The sequence below is a fragment of the Perca fluviatilis genome, chromosome 17, assembly GCF_010015445.1.
Source record: "Perca fluviatilis chromosome 17, GENO_Pfluv_1.0, whole genome shotgun sequence".
NCBI lineage: Eukaryota > Metazoa > Chordata > Actinopteri > Perciformes > Percidae > Perca > Perca fluviatilis.
Genome location: NC_053128.1, coordinates 18,984,457 through 19,010,788, shown reverse-complemented (window position 1 = coordinate 19,010,788; position 26,332 = coordinate 18,984,457). Strand labels below are relative to the sequence as shown.

Genomic DNA, 26,332 nt, shown 5'->3' with positions numbered 1-26,332 from the left:
TAATACATTGACACATTTGTGGAGTTATGGCTTATCCCCTGAAGACACGACATGCACACAGGTTGAACTGGGGGGTGTCATTGAATTTAGTTATTTTAAGGTTAATTTATCCAAATAGAAAATTAATCCCAAAATGATCATAGGTATTCTTTAGCTCCTCCTGTTTAGCCTCCGATCATGTATTCTGTATAATAAGAATATGATCTAGTTTCTCCTGAGGGATGTGGAAAAAAGTTAGCTGAACAGTGCCCCTAAGTTAATGTCTTCTCATGTAATAGCTAGTGAATAAAAAGAAAGCAAGTAATGAATAAATTGAACCTGCATCTTGATCAGATTTTAGGGATGTCTCTTGATAGTAGTGTAAGCAATGCCTACTTAGAAACTAGGTGAGAATGTGCCCTGTCCTTAATATCCATATATCAATCTCCCAGACATTGAAGAACAGTTTTTTTCCTGGTATGATAGGTGTGGTGCTGTAGCCCAAAACACTTTCGTAATCTAAGAGTATATTACGACTTATTATGTGCCGTAGCCATACATTCTGTGTCGCTGTGACTGAAGGGGCTTCCTCAAGTCTGCAGGTATACTTGCATCTAAACCTTAAATCTCAAACCAATGTGCTATCTGTTGTGAAGTTATCTAATATAATAAATATCTTTTTTATCTTTTTATGTTGGCACACAATGTCAATATCAGTCCATTAATATATCAATTATGCTCTGTGAAGAAGAATTGCCATATCTTTTCCACAGATCAAATTGTTGTGAACCGGGGTCATTTCTGGGTTTGTTTCCATGGACACAAAGTTAGGGGTAGGTAGAAAAAGAAACTGGAGGAAATGTGTGTTGCTATCAGAAATGTATAGATTAAAAGTAAAAGTAAACATAGTACTCCCAACACTTGTCTCTACTGTTGCAGCCTCCTTTTTGCAGTTTTATTAGAGCTGGATCTCTTCACATTACATCAACTGTCGCTTCACATGTATATTTCTTGCTTAGTTCAACCCTTAATGTTTTGAGCTTGACTTTTATGGTTCCTCTATAACCTCTGTGGTTGTAGTTAAGTGCAAAGACATCATTTTCAACTTAAGTTTGTCTCCCTCTTCAGTCATGCTTTTCTCTGTTAGCTAGACTGGCTTGGTGTTAATGGTGGCATAGTTGCAGAGTTCAGTTCCGCCAGATTCTGTATGTAGAGTTGTTGTATAAGAAAGGCATAGCCTTCCAGCATGCTGTGGTGGTTACTGCTTTTAGATTGAATTGTCAGTAAAAAAAGGCGGGTGTTTTCTAAGAATATTGCAAGGCCGTGGAAATGTTATCAGTGGAGTTTGATTGTAGATTTGATGCTTCAGTAACCTCAAAAGTTCCCAAATAGAACTGTAACTCCCCATTATGTCCTCTTCTCTGTCCCCTCCACCCCTCCCCTCTGTTGTTGTTGTATGATGCCTGCTGCTCCTGTCTCAGTCTGTGTGCAGCAGATTATGAGACTATGTCTAATGGGCTTGGTTCCAGTGTAGCATGACACCTTCAGTAATCCTGCCCTGTCAGCCCGCATACCAGAGCTCTCACACCACAAAAATATTGGTTTTTCATTGGAGGGCGTAGTGATCCCCTTCTCCCTTTCTTCCTTCCATCTACTTCAGGCAAGTTTATCTGTGTGTAGAGGGAGATAGAAAGAGAGCTTACATCTCAGTTACTGTTTCCAACATTTAAATACACACTGTTCGGCTCGAGTGGCTACTATTATTATTGTGATGAGTGACCCCACTTTTATTTTAAAGATTTATTGTTAGTATACCAATATTATTACTATTATTATTATTATTATTATTATTATTATATTATTTAATATTAAAGATAGCTCTCAGAACAGCCCTCAAGCATATACTGCGTATTATGTCAACGGCACACAGGTAAATATTAATTCACAACATATTTCTGTCTGTTCCATTGTAGACCTGAGGAAGACATTATGACCAGGAACCTCCGGGAAGGAAGTGTCACTCGAACAGGAAGTGCTGCTCCAATGTCGCCTCACCTAGGCAGGCATCCCAGCTGCTGAGGTAAGAGTTAAAAAGACATTTCACTGAGCCAGTGCAATGTAGTTGTTAGGATAATTATAGCTTTTGTTTGAAAAGATAAGTTCTAATAATGCACTTATAGGCAGTTGTGATTATCCAGACTAAGCCCAACCAAAAGTTCCTCCGCCTCAAATCCAATAAACTGGCTGCTCTGAAAAGAGGTTTATATGAAGAGCTTTACTGACTTTTTTTTTTTTTTTTTTTTGTGGGTCGGGTTTCACGGAATGTCGACATCTTCTCTGCGTGATTTTTAAACAAAAAAAAAGTATATAATGGTACGAAAGTGCTCATCTCCACATAGTTGTATATTTAGCACATGTATTTATTAGCATGTATTAAATTTTTTTGGTAATGCCAGTCATTGCTTCTGTTCTTTTATAACACATGAAACGGTGAAAACTGTAAGTTGATAGCAGAATTTTGCCTTCAGTTTTGAACTCTGCTCATTTCAGAAGTTGTAATGTAATAACACTAAATAAATCTGGCACAGTCCAGTTACAGATAAGGACATTTTTCCACCACTGCGCCTGGGCTTATATAAGCTGTTTGGGTTATTTCCTGAACATGGGCCAGTCACTGACAATTTGGTCAGAGGTTACGAAAAATTTTAATTATCTGCTAGTGGGAACCAATCAATAAAACCAGCTTTGTCCCTGTTACATTCCATCAGCCAATATCACCCCCTGCTCTTACTTCCTCCTGCCCTACAGTAGAACACTGTTATAGCTGCATTTGAAAAGACTCCAGTTGAGATTGCAGGAACATAAATAGCGGATGAAAGGGTGCGTTATGGGTGGGGGGGCTTTGGTGGTTGTTTTTTTTAGTTGTGGGTGTTGGGACTGAACTCTGTAAAGGCTTGTGATTGACCTGGAAAAGCTGAGTTAAGTGAGTGGAACTGCACAGCATTTATCCCCGCTTGAAAGTGCTGACAGGCTAAATGGACTAAAGTTTGGGATTGGCACTTCGGCAGACTCTCCTTATACAATCCAGGCTTCAGTCTGATAGTAGTGCTCTAAATACCATATAGTATTGGTGATTCTGCCGTCTAGCTGAGGTCTCTCTGTCAATCCTGGATTGGCTCAGTGCTGCGATTAAAGACTCAGCTGGGGTCCAATCATGACACATCTATGCTTTCTGAGATATGGAGTTGCTGTGGCAACCCGAGATGTACAACAGAAGGGTAAATAGGAGGCAACATTAATAGCATTTTCAGTCTGGGTAAAGTCGGTAAGCATTTGTGTGTAACGTATACGAAAGTAGAATCAATGTTATTTTAATGTAGCTATCAATCGGGAGAAAAACTATTGTGTAGTCAAGGAAACATGTTTTACATTATGAGGTCAAAATTTAAGATATGATGTGTGGCATTTGTAGCATATTCACCTCTTCTAAAAGAAAAAAGAATAAACAGATTGTCTAAAATTCTCCCTGCATGCGTTCATTTTCTATATTCTGACTCAAAAACAGAGATGGTTTTCTCTGATTACTTTTCCTTCTACAATAGAATTGGATTTTGTGTGTGTTACAGAGGCACTTTTTCAGCTTCTTTAATTACTCGCAATAACCTAATGGCTTCAAAAAAAGGCAACAGTTCCGTTCCACAAGTTGTTTTTCCTCTTTTTTCTGAACTCAAACACAGCTGCCTCAGTGGAAAAAAGACAAAACTGAATGCTGCTTTTTCATCTGTGTTTGTCAGGCCTTTTCTCACACAAGCCCGCCAGAGAGAAAAAAGCAGATGGGCTAAGTCTGTGGTTACATATGAATCTGCAGAAATGTGTAGCAGCCGTTTTGAAGAAAAGATCCGTCATATTTCACCCACAAGACAAAAAATAATATAGAGGGGATGAGATAGGCTGAAGGCAGAGGGAGAGGAGCTGTTGTGGTTTGTCAGGGTTGGATCCAGTTGGTTGTTGTCAGGCCTCCAGTTGGCTGTCAGTTCGCCCTGTGGTTCCTTTACAGGCCTTTGCCTAGCAAGGGAGAGGCTGGCAGGATGGCAGGCTGTGGCTGAGCCATAAAACCCATATTCTTACTGCACTTTTGTTAAATCATGTGGACTGTATGTGATGGACATTGTGCTGTTGGGCATTGAAAGCCAATCTTTCATGAACAAGACATTGAAAGCCAATCTTTCATGAACAAGACAAGCAGAACACACACACACACACACACACAAACACACACACTGTACACTGCATGCACTGTATAGTCACATCCCCACATTTGCACATATACGTGCACATGTTGGAGTACCAGCAAGGACGATAACATGTCTGCATGCACATGCACACAGTAACATGCTGCCAACGACTCAACTGAGCACTGAAAGTCTATTAATCTATTCTATAGAGTGAACAGTGTGATTTTGGCTGACAAGCTGGCAGAAAAAGATTTACTGCTGATGAACTGGAAGAAGGACTCAGACGTTTGTGCTTCCTCTTTTCAAACATAATAAAAGAGTTGTATCAGGAAAATCTGTTACTTGGGTTCATAGACATTACATTACACATGATTTTACTAAAATGAAGTTTAACTGTTAGAATAGTGTCCCAGCTAACATTACAATGGTTTGCAAGCACTGAGGTTGTTTATATTTTTACTTCAATTTTAATTAAGATATTTTGTTGAGATCGGCTGTAATTCCATATTTTTGCAGCTGTTTTAGACATCAAGACGTTATCACACATACACACCACACACACACACACACACACACACACACACACACACACACACACAACACACACACACACACACACACTTCACTGCCAACATTGCTGCAACTACCCGGATACATGCTGCATAACATCAGAAGGATACGTCCCCTTCTAACGCCAGAAGCGCTCAGGTTCAGGTTCGGGCTCTAGTTATCTCTACCAGACTACTGCAACTCCTCCTGATTGGCCTGCCTGCATGTACCATCCGACCCCTGCAGCTCATTCAGAACGCAGCAGCTCGGCTTGTCTTCAACCTCCCCAAGTTCTCACACTGCACAGCTCCTCCGGCCTTCTTCACTGGTTACCAATTGCTGCCCGCATCCGGTTTCAAGACACTAGTACTTGCATACAGGGCCACGGACGGATCAGCCCCAGCTTACATCCAGGGCATGGTCAAACCATATACCCCCATCCCGCCCATCGCGCAGCCAACCTGCTTGCTGCCCCCTCACAGCGGAGGGAGAACTAATCACTCAACGAATCCAGACTGTTCCCTGTCCTGGCTCCCAAATGGTGGAACGAGCTCCCTATCGATATCAGGGATGGCCGAAGCCTACACATCTTCCGCCAGGCTAAAAACACATCTCTGTACTACACCTCGGATAAAAAAACCCCTGCACTTTCATATATCTCTTTGTAGCTTTGCTTATTTAAAGCTAATGTACTTTGCACTTACTACTTGTTGTCTGGAGTTTGAACCTTCATAGTTGAAAGCACTTTAATTGTAAGTCGCTTTGGATAAAAGCGCCAGCTAAATGACATGTAATGTAATAATGTAATGTAACACACACACACACGTTGATTCTCAGAGCTAAGCCCATGTTCTGGAGAATCAAAGTAAGTCAATCACAATTGGTTTTGATCTCCGATTACAACGTGGAACTGCACCATTTGATGTTATCCAGTGTCAGTCTTGTGTTCCCTCTCTTTGTCCTTCCACTTTTCAGATGATTTACATTATAGGTTTTCACAATGGTTTACCACAGTAATGACGTTCTGTGATTCTATTTAAGTGGTTTTGGATTCTTTGTTGGCTTCCTGCAGCGGCTATTGCCGGAAAAAACTAAACATTATGCTGAATAATCAGGATTGCTCCTGTGATAATGCAGTGACCTTTTATAACAGAAGATATAAAACAGTTCCCATTAGACATCTCAGAGGTTTTCATATTTGGAGTTGAGTCTGAGGTATTCTGGCCCTTATTTATGACAGGTTATTCACACTTGATACATTGATTTTCTGCTGCAAAGATTGTCCCTGAGTTGTAGATTACACACACACAGACACACACACACACACACACACACACATACACACACACACACACACACACACACACACACACACACACACACACACACACACACACACACACACACACACACACACACACACACACACAGAGACAACAAGCAGCCAGCATTTATTTTGGCTCTCCTTGCAACAATTACCAATGGAACTTTTGGCCTCAGAGGACTGAAATACTGCAAGTGAGGTTTCTAAAATAGCACAAGGATTCAGTCATCTGAACCTCTTGCTATGGTCTCAATACATTGACACCACCAGGCTCCCTTAAAAGTCATTGTTACACGTTTCCATGAACATAAATATTTGATATATACTTAATCAAGAGCAGAAGGAAAATGTAACTGTTGAGACTATTCTAGGAAGGAAAGGGAGAGGGAGTGATTTGGTAGGGAAGGCTTTGTTTCTGTGTTAGTGGCTTACTTGCTGGGTGCCGTCCGTAATAATAAAGGTAAAGATAGGGATGGAAGACTTTTCACAGCTCAACACTGATCCTTCTTTTGAATACCTCCATGAAGCTCTTTTAATCCAGCATCTTAAGGCCCTCCTACAGAAGGTAACAGTGGCCTCTTGTCATGCTCAAAACATGTGGCAGGCTCATAAAATTGACTTAAATCTCCTTTTGTGAAAAAAAATGGAGCTTTATTGTTCCTTTCTCTTCTTCTCTCCTATGCCTCCATCTCCCACTCCAATTGAGAGGACTTGTCACAGCCCCAAAGAAAGACAAGAGTTCAGAGGAGGTATGCAGCACAGTGAGCTGCTGAGCCTGTTTCCATGGAAGCAGGATTTTAATTCAGGCATCTCCTCAGTCAGCCGGGTCCTGCCGTGTTATCATGGGTAACGAGTCATTGATGCTCTGCAGGGAAGAGGCCCTGCTGCCACTGATTAAGTCCATTGGCTTTACCGGAGAAGAAAGCCAGGAAACACAAAGATCTTTACTTCACACTCCCTCTATCCACAGAAGTGAGAAAACTAAGTCGGATGAATTTAGACAGCTGGGACTGCAGCCAGAGCTAAATATAATGGTTTCACATGCCGTTCTGTGAATCCATAGGGACAGTTAGATGTTGTTATTAAGCTCAAATTATGTTTCCTCACTTTTTGTTATTGACTAAATGTGCCGATAATGATTCTCAACATTGAGTATGTTATGTTATAAAATCTTATCTGGCCCGAATATCTTGACTGTGGCACGAATGGAGATCCAGCATCTACCTTTTCCAACACATCAAACCATGTAAATGCCGAAGTGATTACTGTTGATTTTAGGTCCAGTTCCACTTAATAGACGGAACCGCACGGCAGCCGTTCGTGGAGGTCACCTTGTCAAAAATAGCTGAGTGCTTCCTCCCAGTCCAAATGCTGTATAGTGTAGTTATGAGGGGGTCAGGAATGTCAGGAGTAACAACACTTCAGTGCCCAGTGAAACAGGAAGTGTGTTTTCATTAAGGTTACCCTTTGAGAGAGAAAGTGTCAGGAGGCCAGACCAAATCCCTCTGGCAACCAACCAAAGATTGCCCTTCAGGCACTCACCTGTCAATCACTGCAGTTTCCCTGTGCAAAGGCTGTGATTTGCTCTAATAGTCCAACATTTGTGAGCTTTGCTTGTCCTCAGTTAGTCACTGCCCCTTTCTACTGTTACCTCCTATTGGTCAGAAGCACTGCTTGGGGCTCTAGTAGGATAAAATGATGTAAACTGATACTAGAAAACAAACCCAAGAAACTACCACATAGTATTGGGGCTACAATAGCAACTTGTGCATTAAAATCCCTCATGCCATTCTTTGTGTTTTTAATAAGTGGTTCACCTGCCATCACAGTTTTCTCCCAAACCCTTTATGTGAACACAGCTCTTTGTTTACAGTTCCAAAAAGGGCATGAAATGATAAATAATCATATTTCTCTACGCAACCTGGAATCAGATGGAAGGTGAATTGGTGGATGCCAGGTGGTATTTTCATTTAGCATGGGAATGAGACGCAAGTAATGTCTTCATCACTTTAAAATTATTTTTGAGCCGTTTACACTGAACTTGTAAACCGGTTCGAGCATTTTTATCCCTACTCCTGAAAGTAGTTTTGCACTGTATACCGAGAGAGTTCTGACCTCTATCAGTGCACAAAACCCCCTCTCCCTTGGTGGAGATATCAACTGAGCTTTTCTAAAGGCCAGAGGAGTCTCGGGGAGACCAAGGACTGCAGAGTGTATCGCACAGTTCTCCACCTTGCAAAGCTGCAGCCTTAGTAATGGTTTATAGTAGTTTATTATTTGATATTTCACATAAAGGGTGTGTGTGCCATGCCTCGCTGCAGCCAAATTAGCAACTTGTCCCACCCACACTTGAATGTATCAAAAGATTTTGGCTTAAAAATAATGTACCGTATAATTGCAGAAATCCCATAGTCACATTATCACCATCGAAATATAAATAACCGTTGTTTGGGTGGGCCAAAAGATAATCAATATACCAAATTTTAAACAAATCCTTTTTTTATGCCTCAATAACCAACAGACAAAAAACAGAGTTGTAAAAACATAAACTCCCCCCAACTTTATGGGAGGGCTTGCACAGTAGGCGGTGAGTGATTCTAGTAATCATATTTTAAGAGGCATATGAATGCTAAAAGAAAATGGAGAGAGTTGTGTTACAGCAGTGAAGTGTCTGCCTGTCCTTGGAGCTGGTTTGGCAAGCTAGGCTGTTCTCCTTAGCAGACTGTGAGAGCTGAAGGCAGGACTCGAGCTGGAGGAGGCCATTACTCCTTGGCTCGAGTCTTAAGTGATCCGTCTTCTGTATGGACACCTGAACCACTCCAACAACTCCACTACTAACTCTGTTACCTCAACCTCTCCTCCTTGCCCACCACCACCATCCCATTCCAACTCCTCTACATACTGTACACCCCTTCAACACACACATACAGATATAGATACAAGCGAGCAATGCAGGCATACACACACATTAAAAAAAATGTTTTCATCACACCTTAAGATATCACACCCTTAGTGCATTTCAGCTTCTTAATATTTTACCTCTCACGTTTGTATTCTTGTCATGCAGGCAGCTGCAGAGCATATAGCTTGTTTTCTCATAGTGAATGATTGAATAATCAGTTTATAACCTTTGGTGGCTCATTCTCCAGGTGTGTCATTCAAGCCTGCGGCAGATATACTGGTACTGTACTGTAAAACAAAAGGTAAAATGAATAAATTATATTGGATAGATAGTTAGACTTAATGTGGAGGAGCAGGAGAGCTCATAATGGCTTCTCTTTCTCATAGTCTCATACGTTTCTGTGGAACATTTTTTTTTTTCCTCCCCGTTCTTCCTTTTCACACCCCTCCACCCCCACACTCTGCTGTACGTTCTATTTCTGACACAACAGCGATGAGTAATGAATGGTTTTGCCTTGCACTGGTTTTTAACAAGTGAGTGGATTGTATACAGTGTGTTCTGTATATTGGTCTAATTAGAGTTGTGCTGGCACACCCTGGCAGTGCACTGCAACATCCCACTCGATGGTTACAGCCTGGTCTGCAGCCAGTTATGTTTGCTAGTGGGAGAAGAAGTGACAGTGGAGGGACACTGAAGTCCCACCATGGTGGGTCCCTCAAAGACCTGAAGGCTAAATGTGTGTGCTCTGCTTTAGCATCCTGTTTCAACATGAATTACATCACAATAAAGACACCGCTTCCACGATGTACACCACCTCCTTTGACAGATTGCTTTTTCCAACCTGTCTTTATTATTTTTGTCAATACCATCCGATACATTCTGGTCTGTGAATTTTCCAGAGCTCAAGAGATGAAAAAGCTGTCTCCTTTCAGTCAAATCTTTCTTCTTTGTTTACCTCTCACTTTAGTCTTTCCCTACTCACTTCCGTTCAGAGTGTTCACCTTTCTTGTAACCTTTTTCCTCCACTCTCTTGTCTTTATTCTGACTTGTCCCTCCTTGCCTCTCAGTGATGACCACATATTTTGGCACACTAGTGACGTACTCCTGCTGCACGTTACACTGCTCTCCTTCTCACTTATCTATCTCCTTCACCTGTCTTTCTTTCTGTCTGTCTCCTTCTCTTCCCTCTCTATGGGTTTAAGTTTCTGTCTTACTGTCTCTCTCTGTCACTTGGCTGTCTCCCACCAGAGTCTTTATGACTGTTGACATGTGGCAATTTCCTCGTTAATAAAAGAAATGGCCAATTACCTCTCCGGATGTTTCACTGCCAACGTCAGACTAATTAACTCGCAGTAGTGTTTGTGTGTGTGTGTGTGTGTGTGTGTGTGTGTGTGTGTGTGTGTGTGTGTGTGTGTGTGTGTTTTTTTTTTTTTTTTTTTTTTTTTTTATAGTCTGTGCAAGTTTGTGTATCTCTGTCTAGCGTGCATGTTTGATTCGTCGCTATGATACAAGTTGGACGAAGATGAGGTGTATTCTTCTAGCTGAATTGTATTCATTTGAAAACTTTTCACAAGTGTGGTGTAGAGATCTGCTTACCTTTTCATCTTTTTGGATTTATTAATGAGTCCTAATTATAGTCGGTGTCAGAATAAATGATGGGTGAACTGTTGCTCACTTTTGCTCTCACACGTTCCCACTTCTGACACGAGTTCCTACCACTCTCTGCCCTCGTCCACTCCGTCTCCCACCCCTCCATCTGGCGCTTGAAAGCTCCTTTGTTCAATTTTTAATTACCTTCTCATATGTACGTTTCTTGACATCTGGAACTCGGTAGCACGTTTGGAGGCTGCCTGTGTGATTGGTGCAAAATTGGATAACCACCTCTTTGTATCAGCTGTCAATCTCTATTCAAGAATAGACATTTTACTTACTAATGCCCCGATAGGCACCACACACACTAATGTGAGCTCTAAATAACAAAATATTTATGATGTCAACAAAACCCATTGTTTCTCTTGTTTGCATCATCTTTATTTGTTTTTATTGGACTTGTGTCTCCTTCACGAAAGGGATCGGATCTGTCAAATCTTTGTTTTTTAAACACAGAGGTACGTTTCTTTTGTCATATTTGTTAGTTAATTCAGTATTAAAGATGGTGAAATTGTATTAAACAAAAACCCTTATTATCAATGAATATATTGATGCATTCACTATAATCACTGTAGCCTCCTTGGAATCTATAATGTGTTGTATTCAGGTACATCACTGCTAGTATTATATTGATTACATTTTTGAGTTTAGATAATGCACAGCAGTTATTTACCTTATTTATAATGTATGTGTATAATGTATGTTATTAGAGGACCTTTTATAAAGATATCTTGAGTGTTGAAACCTCGGGAGAAAAAAATGTCACCAGAAGCTACAGTTTAGTGAGTTGTTATTGAATTTCGGTCTGGTGCCCCAATCCTGAAGAGTCATGACAGATGTCTAACTGCAACCTCAGCAGATGTCAAGGCAGATTTGATTTGCTATAAAACTAAAACAGAACCCAATGTTACTACACATACTAAAATTCCTAATTATATACTATCATGGCGAACAAACTTTGTGGATAAATTTAGTAACCATTAAACAATGCTGTGTTGTTAAATTGAGATTGAAGCATCATTCTTACTGGAATGTACAGTAGATTTAAATGGGATATATACAACATTCAGAACAATAAATAGTAGCGGAAAGCTTCTCTGTTCTTTGTTTTGGTATCCGAGGCCGGCTGTGCGTAATTGCAAATGTGAGTCCCTCCCTTTGAAACTGTTGGCCCTCTTGTGTCTTTATACTGCAGTTATCATCGACTTGTGTAATACAGTAATAGCAGTTTAGGTCTAGAAAAGCAATTTTTTAATAAAATTATTATTATTATTATTCTAATTAATAAAGCTTTAATGTGTGTCTAGTTGTAAATTAAATTAGCAACTGCTAATGTAAAGACATGCTTTTCTTTCTGTGTGGCAAGTGTTACACCTACTGCTGTCATGTTAAGGAATGAAAGCTCTGAGTGTCAGATGCACGGCATACATCGCAACTTATGTCACACAGCACTTTATTGCATTGCGGCTCATGTGTGAGAGAGATTGCGATTTCAGCTAGGAGATGGCTTGGGAGGAATTCCTTTCCTTCTTGGTTCCATGACATTGATTCAGCTAATACATGTTTATGGAGGAAAACACACTCATATGCACCCAATCAGCAGAGGATGTACATCACGCTTCCAAGGGATTTACTGTAAACCTCTGCTGATATTAAGTTTGCATCTAGTGTTTGTTCATTATGTACTTTGTCATGGGGATAGGTGTTATTGAGGTGAACAGTGTTAGTGTTGTGATGCATTGATTTGAAGGAGGGCTGAGTTGGAAGAGTTTCAGGTTGAAATAATTGTGTTGTTGTATTGAAAATATTTTCTTCTCAGCCTCTACTATGTGTTTCCCACAGGAAAAGAGAGCAGGCAGCTGAGGTGTGACTGTGATGGCGTCTTTGATATCTGCCATCTCAAGCAAACACAGACACTAGTGAAGCTGGTGTATGTATGTCAACTGAATGCTGTCCCAATCCAGCCCATAATCTCTTTTGAGAAAGTTCTAACAATGCTGGTCTTCCAACAATGCCCAATGTGTTGTACATATCTGCACCACTACATGCCGTTTCTGTGTTGTTTCTTAAGCAATCTAACAACAACAGTGAGCCCGCACACCATTTTGTCTTGGCAGGCCTTATAACAGATTATTGTCCCACTTTTTTGAGATATTTTATCTCTCATGAGAAAGACCCTTTATAAACATCCTACTTATCTTTGCCTGTACTGCTCCTTAGGTTCTTATCTCGTATCAGGCCTTGTTCCTTATGGGATATCACAATACACAGGAAGTTAGCTATTTGCTAGGCCTCCCAATTGCAGGACAGCTCCTTTCGAAGAGGAAACCAGAGAACCAGCAAATCATTTTAAATCAAAGTGTACAACTTAATGTGAGACAGCATGTGTTATTCTTTTAGAAACTTTCAAAACCTTTTACACCTTTTCAAGAGAAAAAGGATATTGGTGATTTACAGCCAAATAAAAGCTCTAAATGGTCCCCTGTTTTGTGATAGCGCCAGGAGTTCAATAACCCGTATCATTTAGAGAAATGAAACTCATAAGGAAAGGTCAGAGAGACTCTCAGCCTCAGAAATTGTGGATTTTTTTTCTCTACTGTCTGACAATGCTGCTGTTAGTGTAGTGCTTTGTTTTAGGGGGGAGAATAAAAAGAGTATGATAGCTATTGACTTTTTGTAGCAGGACCTCAGAGACGTAAACAATTGTGCTCTAATCCTGGCACTTCGCTGCGATTTGAGAGGTTAGTGCGGACAAGAAAAACTATAGCTGTTTAAAGACTTTGCTCAGATTTTTCTACAAGTTAATGAGGTCAACCTGTCTTATATGGCCTCACCGCATTTGTTTAAAATACTTTTCTGCTGTCTCCAAGCTGTCTATCTTTTCGTTTTTTTCATGTTGTCCTCTTTTCTTCTTCTCAGGTGGAGTGGTTAAAGAACGAGGAAGTTATCGATCCTGCAGATGACAGAAACTTTTACATCACCATCGACCACAACCTGATCATCAAACAGGCCCGTCTCTCTGACACTGCCAACTACACCTGTGTTGGCGAAGAACATTGTGGCCAAGCAAGACGCAGCACCACCGCTACAGTTATCGTCTATGGTAAACTACTACTGTCTTAACACTGAACAACAATTAGTCTCACTCTCCTAGTCTATATACTGATGTTCCACTCCCGGGATTGCTCCGGTGCTGCGGGAAATTCGCCAGATCACTCTCTTTTCGCCCGGATGTCCATTACCTTTTGCTTTCTCTGTGTTGGAATTTTAAACTCTGGTCGATTTATGAGGACTATGGTCCTACTAACTGCTCCTCAGATCTCTGCAGGCTAAATCCAGACAGCGAGCGCTAGATTGTCTGTCCAATCTGAGTTTTCTATCATGGCTAAAACAACTTTTGAACGTACTACCATGTTCCACCAAAACAAGTTCCTTCCAGGCTGTTTTGCAGCGGCACCGTAATTGTGGGCTTAGCGGCCATCCAAGACCATTGTGATTGGTTTAAAGAAATGCCAATAAACATTTGTCTCACGTTTTTCTCCCATCCCGGAATGCTGTGTGGACTAGCCAGACCCTCCTCCGTAGCACTGTGGAGGAAGGTCTGGCAAAGCGAGACTACACATCTCCTGACCTGCAAACTCTTCCTCCCTACTTTTCACATGAGGGATCAGTAGAGTCAGACACTAGTGCAGAGGACAAGTGTTGAATTCCTGTAAGAAGGCAGCTCAACTCATTCACATACAACAAATTTCAAAGTCATTCTGCATAAAGCAAATCCCTGTCTCTCTCCCCGAGCATGTAACGTTCACTCATTTTGTTCCTGCCGGAAGGTGTGCAAGGAATGGAATATTAGTGATTTTCTGAACTGTACGGAGGTGCTGATGTGGCGCGCCATACTTAAAGAGACTCCTGCTGTGGTTTCACACAGACTCACCCACTGTTTCCCCTAACATCAGCTAACATGACTGTTATGCACGACATGGCTGTGAAGTTGGAACTTCAATGCCTGCTGGAGGCCATGCATATTCAGACTGAATGAAGAGGTTTTGCATGCATGTGGATGGATACCCACACACTAGACAAAAGTAAACAGATGCTTGGCAGTGAAACTTTTGTGGTGGAAGTTTTCTTGTTAGCAGCAGGATTGCTTATCAAAAAACACAAGATGAGATGAATTAAAGACTATTTGAGAATTAAACCAGAGTTTGGTCTTTGAGTATTTATTTACATTTGCAAATGTAGAGAATACAGTTTCACAAGTACCACGGCACATCTGAAAAAATCTTCTGACTCAAGCTAATTGTCAACACATCGTATAGTAAAAACTCCGTTAAAGCCACCCCTCTCAAAGATATCTTTAGCAGCCTGAAACTGGAAAAAACATACCATAAACAGTCAAATGTTTTACAACCTTCCCTGCTCCTGTTCCTGTTCCTAACATTAGCCTAAACACCTTATCTGATAAAAGTAAACAGAATGAGGGTCTGATGTCCTCTCAACAAAAAATAACTTCAGCTAGACTCAAGGTTTACGATTTCAGCTCTTTCACTTGGAGTGAGAGTCTTCACAAAATGTATGAACATAAGAGAATCTTGTAGGATATTAAAAAAATCATTAAACAATTATGTTAAAATAAAATGTTGCCATTACACTTTCACCAGGGTTAAGTTTCAAATCTATAATTTCCTTGTCACTTTTCACCGACTCATGAACATTGAGAATGATGTGGCTAGTGGGGATCATTTTAAGAGTGAGATAGAAACAAAAACACAAAATTGTAAATCCAAGAGAACCGATTTCAGGGACAAAGGTCGTTGTCTGTGCAAGGCTTTCCTGTCACTAACGCAGACTATTAGCGTCGAAAAACTGCTTTAATGTCAGCTCATCCTTGAGTGAGTACAACAAGCCTGTCTGTTCTCTCCTTGCTTTTTTACCCATAATGGGGTACTTAATGCACAGTTGTGCTGTATTTGAAAGTGCACATATTCCCCCATAAAGCAGCATGACAAACCCAAAGGATGAGGGACAATTGTGTGTGTGTGTGTGTGTGTGTGTGTGTGTGTGTGTGTGTGTGTGTGTGTGTGTGTGTGTGTGTGTGTGTGTGTGTGTGTGTGTGTGTGTGTGTGTTTGTGTGTGTGTGTGTGTTTGTGTGTGTGTGTGTGTGTGTGTGTGTGTGTGTGTGTGTGTGTGTGTGTGTGTGTGTGTGTGTGTGTGTGTGTGTGTGTGAGATGAAAAAGTGAGAAGGACAGGCAATCTGTTTTTAGCCCAGTGGTTTCTAGTCCGACCCGCTACAAGGACACTGGAAACAGGAGCACAAGCTGGCAACAAAGGAGAAAACAGGGAGAGAGGAGATAGATCCATAATCCACGGAGGAAAGAAAGCAGACAGTAAAGAAATGTGGGGCTTTGGCTGTCTTCCCTGGAGTGCAATATTTTGGGCTTCACTCATAAGCATGTCACATTCGAAAGTCGGAGGCTCCAAGGGGCCCAGTTCCACCATCTCAAATGCCACAGACTTGTTCTCAGCCACAAGCCCTGGTGTCACTCTGCACTGGATTTAGCCGCTGACAGAGATGGATGAGAGAGGGAAGAGAGGCATTAGGAGGAATCAGTGAATGGAAAATGCAGCTATCTGACCAGAATTTACTGTCTGGCTACATGGCAAAGTAACAACCCAAGATTTCAGGGTGAAAACCCAAAACTCTTGATATACATTTTACAATTTTACAATGTATTGTCATGTCCAAGACTAATGTACTGATGGGTCACGCATTATTCTGTGTCTCGCTATGCTTTTACTGCATTTGTAATTTGTATTGAATTTTTTTAATTGTCTTTTATTTTGTCTATTTATTTTATTTCATGTATATTTCATTTCACCCCAATCTATGCATTTTATTGGTTTTGTGTCCTTTTGTAAAGCACCTTTTAACTTGTTTAAAAATAATGCAATATAAAGCTATGGATGAAGTGAGAAAATAAACAGTCTGAGTGATGTTTTCACGTTTTATTCTAGTGAATGGTGGATGGTCGACATGGACAGAGTGGTCAGTGTGTAACAGCCGCTGTGGTCGCGGTTACCAGAAACGCACACGCAGCTGTACCAACCCAGCCCCACTCAACGGAGGCGCCATCTGTGAAGGGCAAGGCATCCAGAAATTGGCGTGCAATCCTCTCTGCCCAGGTATGGCATCAAATTACAATACACCCACTTAGTAGTGGGCGGAAAGGGTATAGGTGCACAAAAAACAAAATACATAAAATATAATACAACTCTGTGTTTGCATATTTCGCTCTGTTTGTGCTTCCACCCTTACGTGTATGTGTCTCTCTCGCACATATCTCTCGCTGTCTCAATCACTGATCATGGGCATGCACTCGTTTCTCTTCATCTTCTCATTTTCCATTTCGTTCACTCTACCCCTGTCTGTCCTGTCTGTTGTGTGGTAGTGGATGGCCTGTGGACAGAGTGGAGTAAGTGGTCCACCTGTGGGACAGAGTGCACCCACTGGAGGAGGAGGGAATGCAGCGTTCCAGCACCCAAAAACGGGGGAAAGGACTGTGAGGGCATGGTACTCCAGTCCAAGAACTGCACCGATGGGATGTGCATGCAGAGTGAGTACCCGACTAATCCTCTGCTACTCTCTCTGACCTGCCAACCAAAGAAATTACTTCACCCTTTGACCATGAGTTTCACTCTGCTCTTTCATCAACACGCTGTGTTTCACATCGCCACATAACACTCTCACCCTGTCTCTCACTCACTCTGTTTCACTTCCCTCATACATAAACAATAAGACATGCTAAAACGCACTTCTCTCTGTCTTCTGCCCCCAGCCTTTTTATTTGCACATTCATAATACACAAAAGCTGTTGGATAAAGTGGCATAAAAGCAGAAACCACATCACATCTTTTTACTCTGCTGCAAATATAAGTATATGTTAAAATGAGACTTGGCCACATGGGGAATGCTCTAAGTAATTATCCTTGTCACAGGCTAAGCATTTGGAGTTATATTTAAAATAATAATAAGTGATTATATTGTAATTACATAAGGGGGGGTCACATCTACCAGGCTGCTTAATTTAAAAACTCTGGATTCCTTAGGTCCAATGAGAGGAAACACGAGGCCACAAAGTGGCACGTGTAGACTTGCTCCTTTTCCTGAGCTGGCAATTACATGCGTTGGAAAGTGAGCAAGTATTGTGCATAATAATAATCTAGTTTTACAATGATTTCAAAGTACACAAACTGCTCCAGGATGCAGCAGCATTTCTTTCACATATTCACAATTCTTCATTTGGTTTTACTGTTTTGTTGCTAACAAAAAAGGCCAAATCCATTTTGTGGTGCTGCCAGATATTTTTCTGCAGGCAGTAAATTGTTTTCTGCTTCTCTTTCTTCCAGCAAGTTAAAAACAGCCACGCAGTTCAGTTGAGCCAACAATCCTGTTACCTCTCCCTTTCAATACATTCACAGATTGGAGTCATGCTGCAATGATGCACACGTGTTTGTGTGTGTTTGATACCTTGTACTTGATCTGTTAAAACAGTCTTTGCCTTCTTTTCTGTGCCTATAATAACAAGAGAAATAGGGTGAGAAGGAAATAGCTGGAAAGACTGCATAGCAACTGTGTTAAACTCTGTGTCTAGTTTAATAAACATCCTCTCCAATAAACATCTTTGAAGGTGTTAGACCCACACACTGTCACAGATGCCTCCGTCCTGTGTATTACCTGCTACAGATGGTGATTGCGACACTAACAATATAACAGAGGCTGGGCTGCTGGATGTCTAGAATTTGATACAGCTGGTCGTCACTTTGTGCTGCTGATGTGAGATTTTGCTGCACTATGGGGTTTTAAACTGCTACCTGCTGTATGTACTACAGGATGTACTATAGGCTACGGTTGACTTCACATTGGCGGTAAATATGCATCTTTACACACATCTGGCTGATGGATCTACATGTCTGTCCAATCAAACACATACTGTACTGTATGTCCATATGTATGGAGGACTGACAGGAAACTATGACTTCAGTGTTCAGTGATTTCATTTAACGTTAGCATCACAGGGAATGCATTAGCTGATTTTATAGCCAATGTCATATGTCTACAGTGTATAGAAACATCAGGGAGCAATCTACAACAAAACTCTTATTCATGTTATTCATCTCACTTTTTTTCCCTCTGCGGCACAACATAAGTTCACCCCACACTTCCCGCCCTTTGCAACTCAGCCTATCTAAAGCATTAGTTTCCAGTAGATTGATGGCCAGTTTGCATGGAATATAAAGCCATAATGATATAGGTTTAGGATCATTTCAGGGATTGATTTTTTGGAAGCTAAGAGGGTGAAGCCACTTATGTCAATGCTAATGACCATTTCCACTAGCATTTAGGAGAATGCCCCATTATCTAAAAGCTCACATTATGGCAAATATGATTGGGAATGGAAGTTGTGTGCAATCTGAACTCACCTCGGACCGCTGATCTGCTCCCTCCAGTGCAGGGCTGGGATCTGAGCAAACACGTGTCTGTGGATTCCATTGCAGCTTGATCTCATTTTCTGTTGTTTGAATTTATTTAAATCACTTCAATTGCAATCCATCGCAGAAATCTGGCAAAAGAATTTGATATAACAAGAGCTGGAAATAGAACTTGGGATGATCTTCCTCCATTGCTGCACAAAAACACAACTGACCTGAGTCAAAAAGGAGAGAGTTGTGTTATAATTTACTTTGCAGCTTGTTTATCACATTTAGGCTGTCGGGGAGTTTGGGTGTTGGAGTTAACAAAGTTATATATCTCTACAGATTGATCTAGAGAGGTTGCACTCTGCCTGTTCAGATATAACTTCCCAACTATAATATAAGAGTATAGTTTTCACATTTCACTGTGCCTGACCTGTCTAAATCTCCCTCTGTGGTCCGCCTTACTTGATTTTGAAGTTGTTTTCCAGGCCTTTGGTAATCCTGCTTTCAGACATGACATTTTCTTGACAAATTGATGTAGATAAAGAGGAGCACGTACTCTAGGAAGGGCAAATGCTTTATGGCTATCAAACACCAGGAAATCATGAATCTAAGGTTCACTTCAACTAACCAAGAGCATGAGGCATTTATAAAGTTTTTTTAAATGTAAATATCTTATAATCATCGTATAATCATCAATTTCAGTTAGATTATAACCGCCAAGAAGTAGTAGAAGCAAAACTGAACCTTTACCTATTCTAACGATGACCTCAGCTTCGCCAGAGTATGCTTCTCTGAGGTTGGATATCTGCCACATTCAAGGAAGTAATGGTTGAAACACAGACAGTGATTTCCTGTACTATAAGTCCCCCTTCCTCCCCAGCTCTATGTTGTCAGTAAGGAATAATGTTTGTCTCTCTGGGGCTCTGAGGTTTCCTTTGGAGCCCACCCACTGGAGCATGCGTTTCACTCTAGCTATACTGTAGACTGACAGATGAATAGAAACTCTACAGGATGGGTTCAAATGGGCCATCAGTTAGACTGACCCTGACAGTCACCTCCCCCTGCTCCAGCCGGCCTACCCGTTGCCTGATTACATGAACACACCAGCCCCATCTATCAAGCCATTGATTTTCCTGTCGGTCCACTTGTCTGCCTGTGGCTCTCTCCCTCTCCAATAAGGACTTCATTGTTTGTATAGTTGTTTATGGATGTCCCAGGGAGACTGAATATTATGTGCACCAGTGCACTATCCCTGGCTGCCATTCTACGCTGCTTTCCTCTTCACGTCAACATATAACCTAGCCACAACAAAGTCAACCAAAGGCCCAGTTGAGGCCCAAAAAAACATCTATGTTGATCGTTTTCCATTTCCTGCTTTCCTAACACAATTATACCTTATTTCCCATGCACTAACCTCTCCATCCACCTTCCAGTGACAGATGCAAGGCTGTTGGTTCTATTGGCTCTGCTGGAGTCCACACTTTATCAGTTCCACCATTCCCCTCACCTGCCAGCATCAGGCCTGCTGCTGCTAAGGCACTAAGCCCAGTTGATGGATCACGTCACTCCCTCACAGAACCTCCATGTTCCCCCACCGCTCCTCTCATCCATCTCTATACTCTATACACAGATCGGGAGAGGAGGGGCCAAATCAAGAAAGATCGCTTCCACGTGTCATCACTCCTACTCATGAGTTTGTTGCTGTCTCATTTGTTGAGTTTGTTTTTCTGTTGGCTTAAATTTGATTTTCATCATCCCTCTACCGTCATCTCCCCCTCTCCCTACCCCCTCCTTACCTCCCCTACTCTCTCTCCCACCCTCAATCCCTTCCTCTCTCTTCAAGGTTCCTTCTATCAGAAGTCCTCTGAGGCAAAAGACCAGAGTGATTTTGGAAATTCATGTGAGTTTTTTTTTTTATCATTTCATTTTTTTTTAAACATTATTTCTACATTCATTCTCATGTCTGTCTCTTATCTTCATTGGCAGGTTTTGCACAAGGAATTTGCAGTCACCCATAGTCCCAGATAAATCATTAGAAAACATTTTAACATGTTTTATAAGTGGTATAAAAACACAAAACGAAACAATAAAACAAGTTTGCCATTTTTTTTTTCTGTTCTTTTACTTGCAGATAACCACCTCAGGGAATTTCCTTTTTGATTTCCGCTCTGTCCTTTCTCATAATGTGTCTCTGCTAGCCAGCTGCCTGTTTACTATTGTCTAACTCAGAGCTGACAATGCCCTTTACCCTGTTGCTTCTCATGAACTGAGCCGTGAGCTCAGGCATTGAGTCTGACAAAGAATTTAACCCACTGTGTCTTTCTCAGTGTATATAATATTCTCTCTCTGTATCTCCCCCACCCCTTGTAAATCTTTGCATCCTCACAGAGAATGAAGTGCTCAATAATCCCTTTCATTTCCATTTCTTGTACTTTTCCCTTTCCGACAATGGTGCATGTTCAAAGGGATGTATTAATCTAAGTGATACATTTTAATGCGTACACTTAGCAGGTTGCTGCCTTTATCATCAAAGCGTGGATGGGAGATTGTTCGACTGAGGGTGTATATGTTAAATAACTGCAGGGAAGCTTGGCAGAGGAAGCACAGTGAAATTACATTTTCAGACTTTCATCATTGGCTCCCTGCTCTGTTTTCGATTCGTGTCTGTGCTAGGAGACGGATTAGAGGCCTTACATATACTGTATGAGGATATATCTTGACACTCATCTCTTCAATGTGATGTCTCAGTTAAGGCTGAATAGAAAATTTTAGGCCACACATGTCCTTCCTTGGAAATGAGGGAAATGAAATCTTCCCCTGCCTCTTTAATTGGAGAAGAAACCTAAAGAAACTCTCTGCTTTTTGTCTAAATCACTATGTTAATAATGTGAGTGAGAGGGAATGCCCTGGTCAAGCTCATACCCAATTTACTTTCAATAGAGCATGAAATATAATGGATTTTAAACTGACCAAGTTGTAAATGGTGTACTTATTTAATTAGAATTAAAAACCTATCTATGCATCTAAATAAACATCTAGTCATCATAATGTATTATCACAAGAGAAAAAGAAGCTATGCACTTTTACTCTTGGAGAGCAAAGATGTGCTAAAAAAACATGTATGGCTTTCTACTGTCACAAAAACTCTCCCTTCTCTTGCTTTTCTCCCTCTTCTCCTCCTTTGTGCACAAGAACACTAGAGACACAGATTGAGTGCCATCTGCATCCCTGAGACACATGAGGCTAATTTATACAAATGCTTGGATTCATGCATGCCCTGAAAGTGCTGTGTATGGATCTGTGGCTGATGCTGCCATCTACTGGTGCAGATTCTGTGCCATTTACATACTCTGAAAAATAGAAATGTCTCTCTTATCAAAATAATTATTTTCTCATAAAAAATAATTGTATATGCTTTATATGTCTTAGAGGTTTTTGTAGAGCCCCCCACATCTACAGTGTGTTCACACATACAGGCTCACACACGCCTTCTGGCATTTTGTTACCATCTATAGAAGAGTTTCTCCCCATTTGTCAACTTGTGACAGTGAAGGACATTCTTTACCAAACACTACAGAGAGTTCAGACTGTCAGTAGACATCCATTTAAAGGTCTGATCGGTAATGAGTGCCTGTCTCAGTCTGCGATTCCAACAGCCACTATATCCATGCCAGGCCCGCTAATCACAGAGGTTTCTCCAGCTGGAAAGTGGACAGAAAGACTTTGCGAGGGAGACAGAGATGAAAGACAAATTGAGAAATGCAAGCTATCTCTAGATCGTATCTGCAGTGTGTAAGAACAAAGACAGAGACCGACTCTGAACTCCAACACAGAGCACGGTAATTTGAAGATAAAAACATCTATATCTCCCGTCTTTGGAACTTTTGATCTTGCTTCTGAGCCTGGTTGTTAGGACAGTGTGTCATTGGGTTGCACTGGAGCAGCCTTCCTTATTAATTGCGTCGTTGTGCACAGAGTTTATCATCATTATATCTTTTTTCTTGTTTCTAATTAGCTCTATGATGCATGGTATACAACCCCCTCTGGCTTCTTATAGTAAATATGAATGTCTTACTTTGTAAAATCACTGGTCATTATTAAAAGGGACCCACATGCCATGACTCTTGCATATGTTTAGCAGATTTCTTGGTAACACTTTACCTGAAGGTATCTACATAAGAGTGACATGACACTGTCATGAACACATGACACTGTCATGACACATGAACCCTAACCCTTACCCTAACCATAACTTTGACACTTACTAAAAGAACCGTTATGTCATAAACGTTTATGACTTGTTTATAATGTTTATGACACGCTCATGACAGTGTCATGTCACTCTTATGTAGATACCTTCAAGTAAAGTATAACAATTTCTTTGTGAATAAATTATATTTGTTTGCCCTTCACTTATATGACAAAAGCCAAAATTGAATGTTACATGGCAAAGCTGAAAGGAGAAAAATACATGAATTTGTGCTTCACTCTCTACAGTACATGCATCATTATCTTTTCATTTGACAATTAAGAGTGTCCTATGTTATTAAATCAACTGCCTGATTATTTGCCACAGCGGGCCAGCATTAACCACATAAAAAAAAGACAGGAGATATACTTGCATTTATTTCCCAGTAGATGGTTATTAATATCCGGCTCAATCTTAAAGCAGGATATTAGTCTGCTGATAATGGCTTCATCACAACTCCTGCATGCTGAGAAAGAAAGCTGATGATGTGAGCTTATGAGATCTTAAAAGACTATTTTTTTTTCTGTCTTTTGTCTCTCTCTCTCCCCCCACCCCCCTCCTCCAACTCCAGTGGCCCCAAGTACAGATGATGTAGCTCTGTATGTGGGTATTGTCATAGCGGTGATCATGTGCCTGGTTATCTCTGTCGTCGTGGCACTCTTCATCTACAGGAAGAACCACCGTGACTTTGACTCTGACATCATTGATTCCTCCGCCCTCAATGGAGGCTTCCAGCCAGTCAGCATCAAGACTGCCCGCAAAGGTGAGGCGCAGGATAGATATGTTTGTTTTTGTGTGTGTTTGCCTGCATGTATGAGTGAGTATTTGTTTGCATGTACTTTATGTCTTGTTTTCACATGCATCCATTATTTCTTGTCTTTAACATCACATGTGAATGAGTTAATGAACATCAGATGGTGCTAGGGCTATAGTATTCAATATATAATAATATACTTTTCATAATACAATTGTTTCAACAGTTTCAATACAGATTCCAAAACGTTAGAAAGTTATGATTTAAATCAGTAAATATCTGATTAAAGCATTAGTAAACGAGACAATAAATCTGCCCTGTTTTTCGATTGTTTTTGGTGCTTGACAGTTACTACTCCGTGCTACAGACACGTTTCAGTAAGAACCAAAAAAAAGTACTGAGTTTCAATGCCCTGTGCTAGATGGTGCAATTGCGTTGTCAGACATTGGGAATCACTTGCATTAGCAACCCATAGCATTAACCTGGTGAGCTATGTTTGGCTCTGGAAGCACATGTTTGTTAGTGATGATGTGAATGTAAATGTGCCCTTTTGACTGTAGATGAGCAGGGAGCTTATGAGAGAAATACAGGCAGCATGGTTGTGCAGATTAGGTGATTAAACTATTAAAATGCTTGTCGTTGTGATGGCAGGCCAAACTATGCCCCTTAATTAAGGCATAATAAGGCCAGTCTGCATGTCGCATATTAAACTCTAATTATATTTGGGCTGGTGACGCACAACTTAAAAGTACGACTGCAGAGAGACAGGTGGCAGTGAGCTGGCACCCGCCTCTAGGTGTAGCAGGCCCCTTCTTACCCATATCTATGAGGCTGATAACGTCCATTCAGTGAAGTGATAACATTCAAAATGGGTGGAGCTGGATGAAAAGACAGCAGGGAAACAGACAAATCAGAGGAATTGTGTTGTAAATAGTCAGTCTGAGATTTTAGAAACAGAAAAAAGAAAAAGTGTGTACTTAAAAAACATTGCTGAAACTTTATTTTTCTTTGGACTTGTGCAGGCTTGAGCCATTAATAAAATGCTGTACTAGTTATTGATGTTTTATAAAGCATTTCTAATAACACAAACACTAATATAAATACAATACTACAACTAAAAAATTATATTGACAATAAATCATTATTCTGGCCATGTCTTGTCTTATTTGAAAACTTTTTGTGACTTACATTGACATTTGTATCATGTGTTGTTGGGGGTTGGAGGTAGTGGAGAAGCTGGAAGACAGAGAGCTCCCGCTGCCACTGCTCCACCCACTCAGCCCAGCTATTGAACATTCATCCTTGTACCTACTGGGTAAACTGAGCGTTAGTGATGCCATCTGTTACTCATGAATCACAGCTGCGCCTATAACTTCTCCGACTGAGTAATGTTTCGTGGTGGTGAAGTGGACTTCCCTAATGAGTGAAAAACAAATTAGTGAAGCCAGGCAGCTGATTGCTGCCAACAATTCAGTTCCTTGTGGCTATTTTGGTTTCAAGTTAGTTTCTTACCATTTGTCCTAGTTGGAAAGAGTTTATGATTACCATAAGCCTTCTCTTAAGACATTTACTCCTGTTGACCTGGTCACTTTCTTTTCTTTTCCAGCTGATCTCCTAACAGCACCCCCTGACCTGACCTCAGCAGCCGCTATGTACCGCGGCCCCGTCTACGCCCTCCACGATGTGGCTGACAAAATCCCCATGACCAATTCCCCTCTGCTGGACCCTCTTCCCAACCTAAAGATTAAGGTGTACAACTCCTCAGGCTTAGTGACTCCACAGGATGACTTAGGAGGGGAGTTTTCCTCTAAACTGTCACCTAAGCTGCCACACTGCCTCCTGGACAACAGTGACAGCACGATGGGCCGTCGGACACAGACCCAGACGTTGCTCCGCACCAGGGATCCATCCTGCACCGCACTGGGCTCCTTCAGCTCCCAGGGGGGACACCTCATTGTGCCCAACTCAGGTTTGACCATGAGAGAATGTGTTTTCACATTTGTGTCTCCTGATCTGGGATTCAATACATATTTATATGTTTAACCAGGCAAAATCTGTTGCGTATTTTAAAATTTGCAGCAATAAACATTACAATAAATAAATAAATGAGCTCTCATTCATGAAAGAGGGATCTGCAACTTCAAACAAAATTCATACTTTATCTTAAAACTCATTAGCTCTCGTTTGTCTGTTTTGATTAGAGCAGCATGTT

General features: G+C 41.0%; 1 protein-coding gene across 3 annotated transcripts in view; it reads left to right on the top strand.

Annotated features, from left to right (window-relative positions):
- The window catches only part of unc5c (unc-5 netrin receptor C), a 146,711-nt gene that overhangs the window by 103,853 nt on the left and 16,526 nt on the right, over positions 1-26,332 (top strand). The window contains exons 6-10 of one of the 3 annotated variants that reach the window (XM_039779255.1): positions 16,655-16,822; positions 17,089-17,253; positions 20,961-21,017; positions 23,938-24,129; positions 25,727-26,089. In XM_039779255.1, the coding sequence (XP_039635189.1) occupies positions 16,655-16,822; positions 17,089-17,253; positions 20,961-21,017; positions 23,938-24,129; positions 25,727-26,089 (945 nt within the window). The remainder of the gene's footprint in view (positions 1-16,654; positions 16,823-17,088; positions 17,254-20,960; positions 21,018-23,937; positions 24,130-25,726; positions 26,090-26,332) is intronic. The other 2 variants (XM_039779256.1, XM_039779257.1) reach the window with 2 other exon arrangements.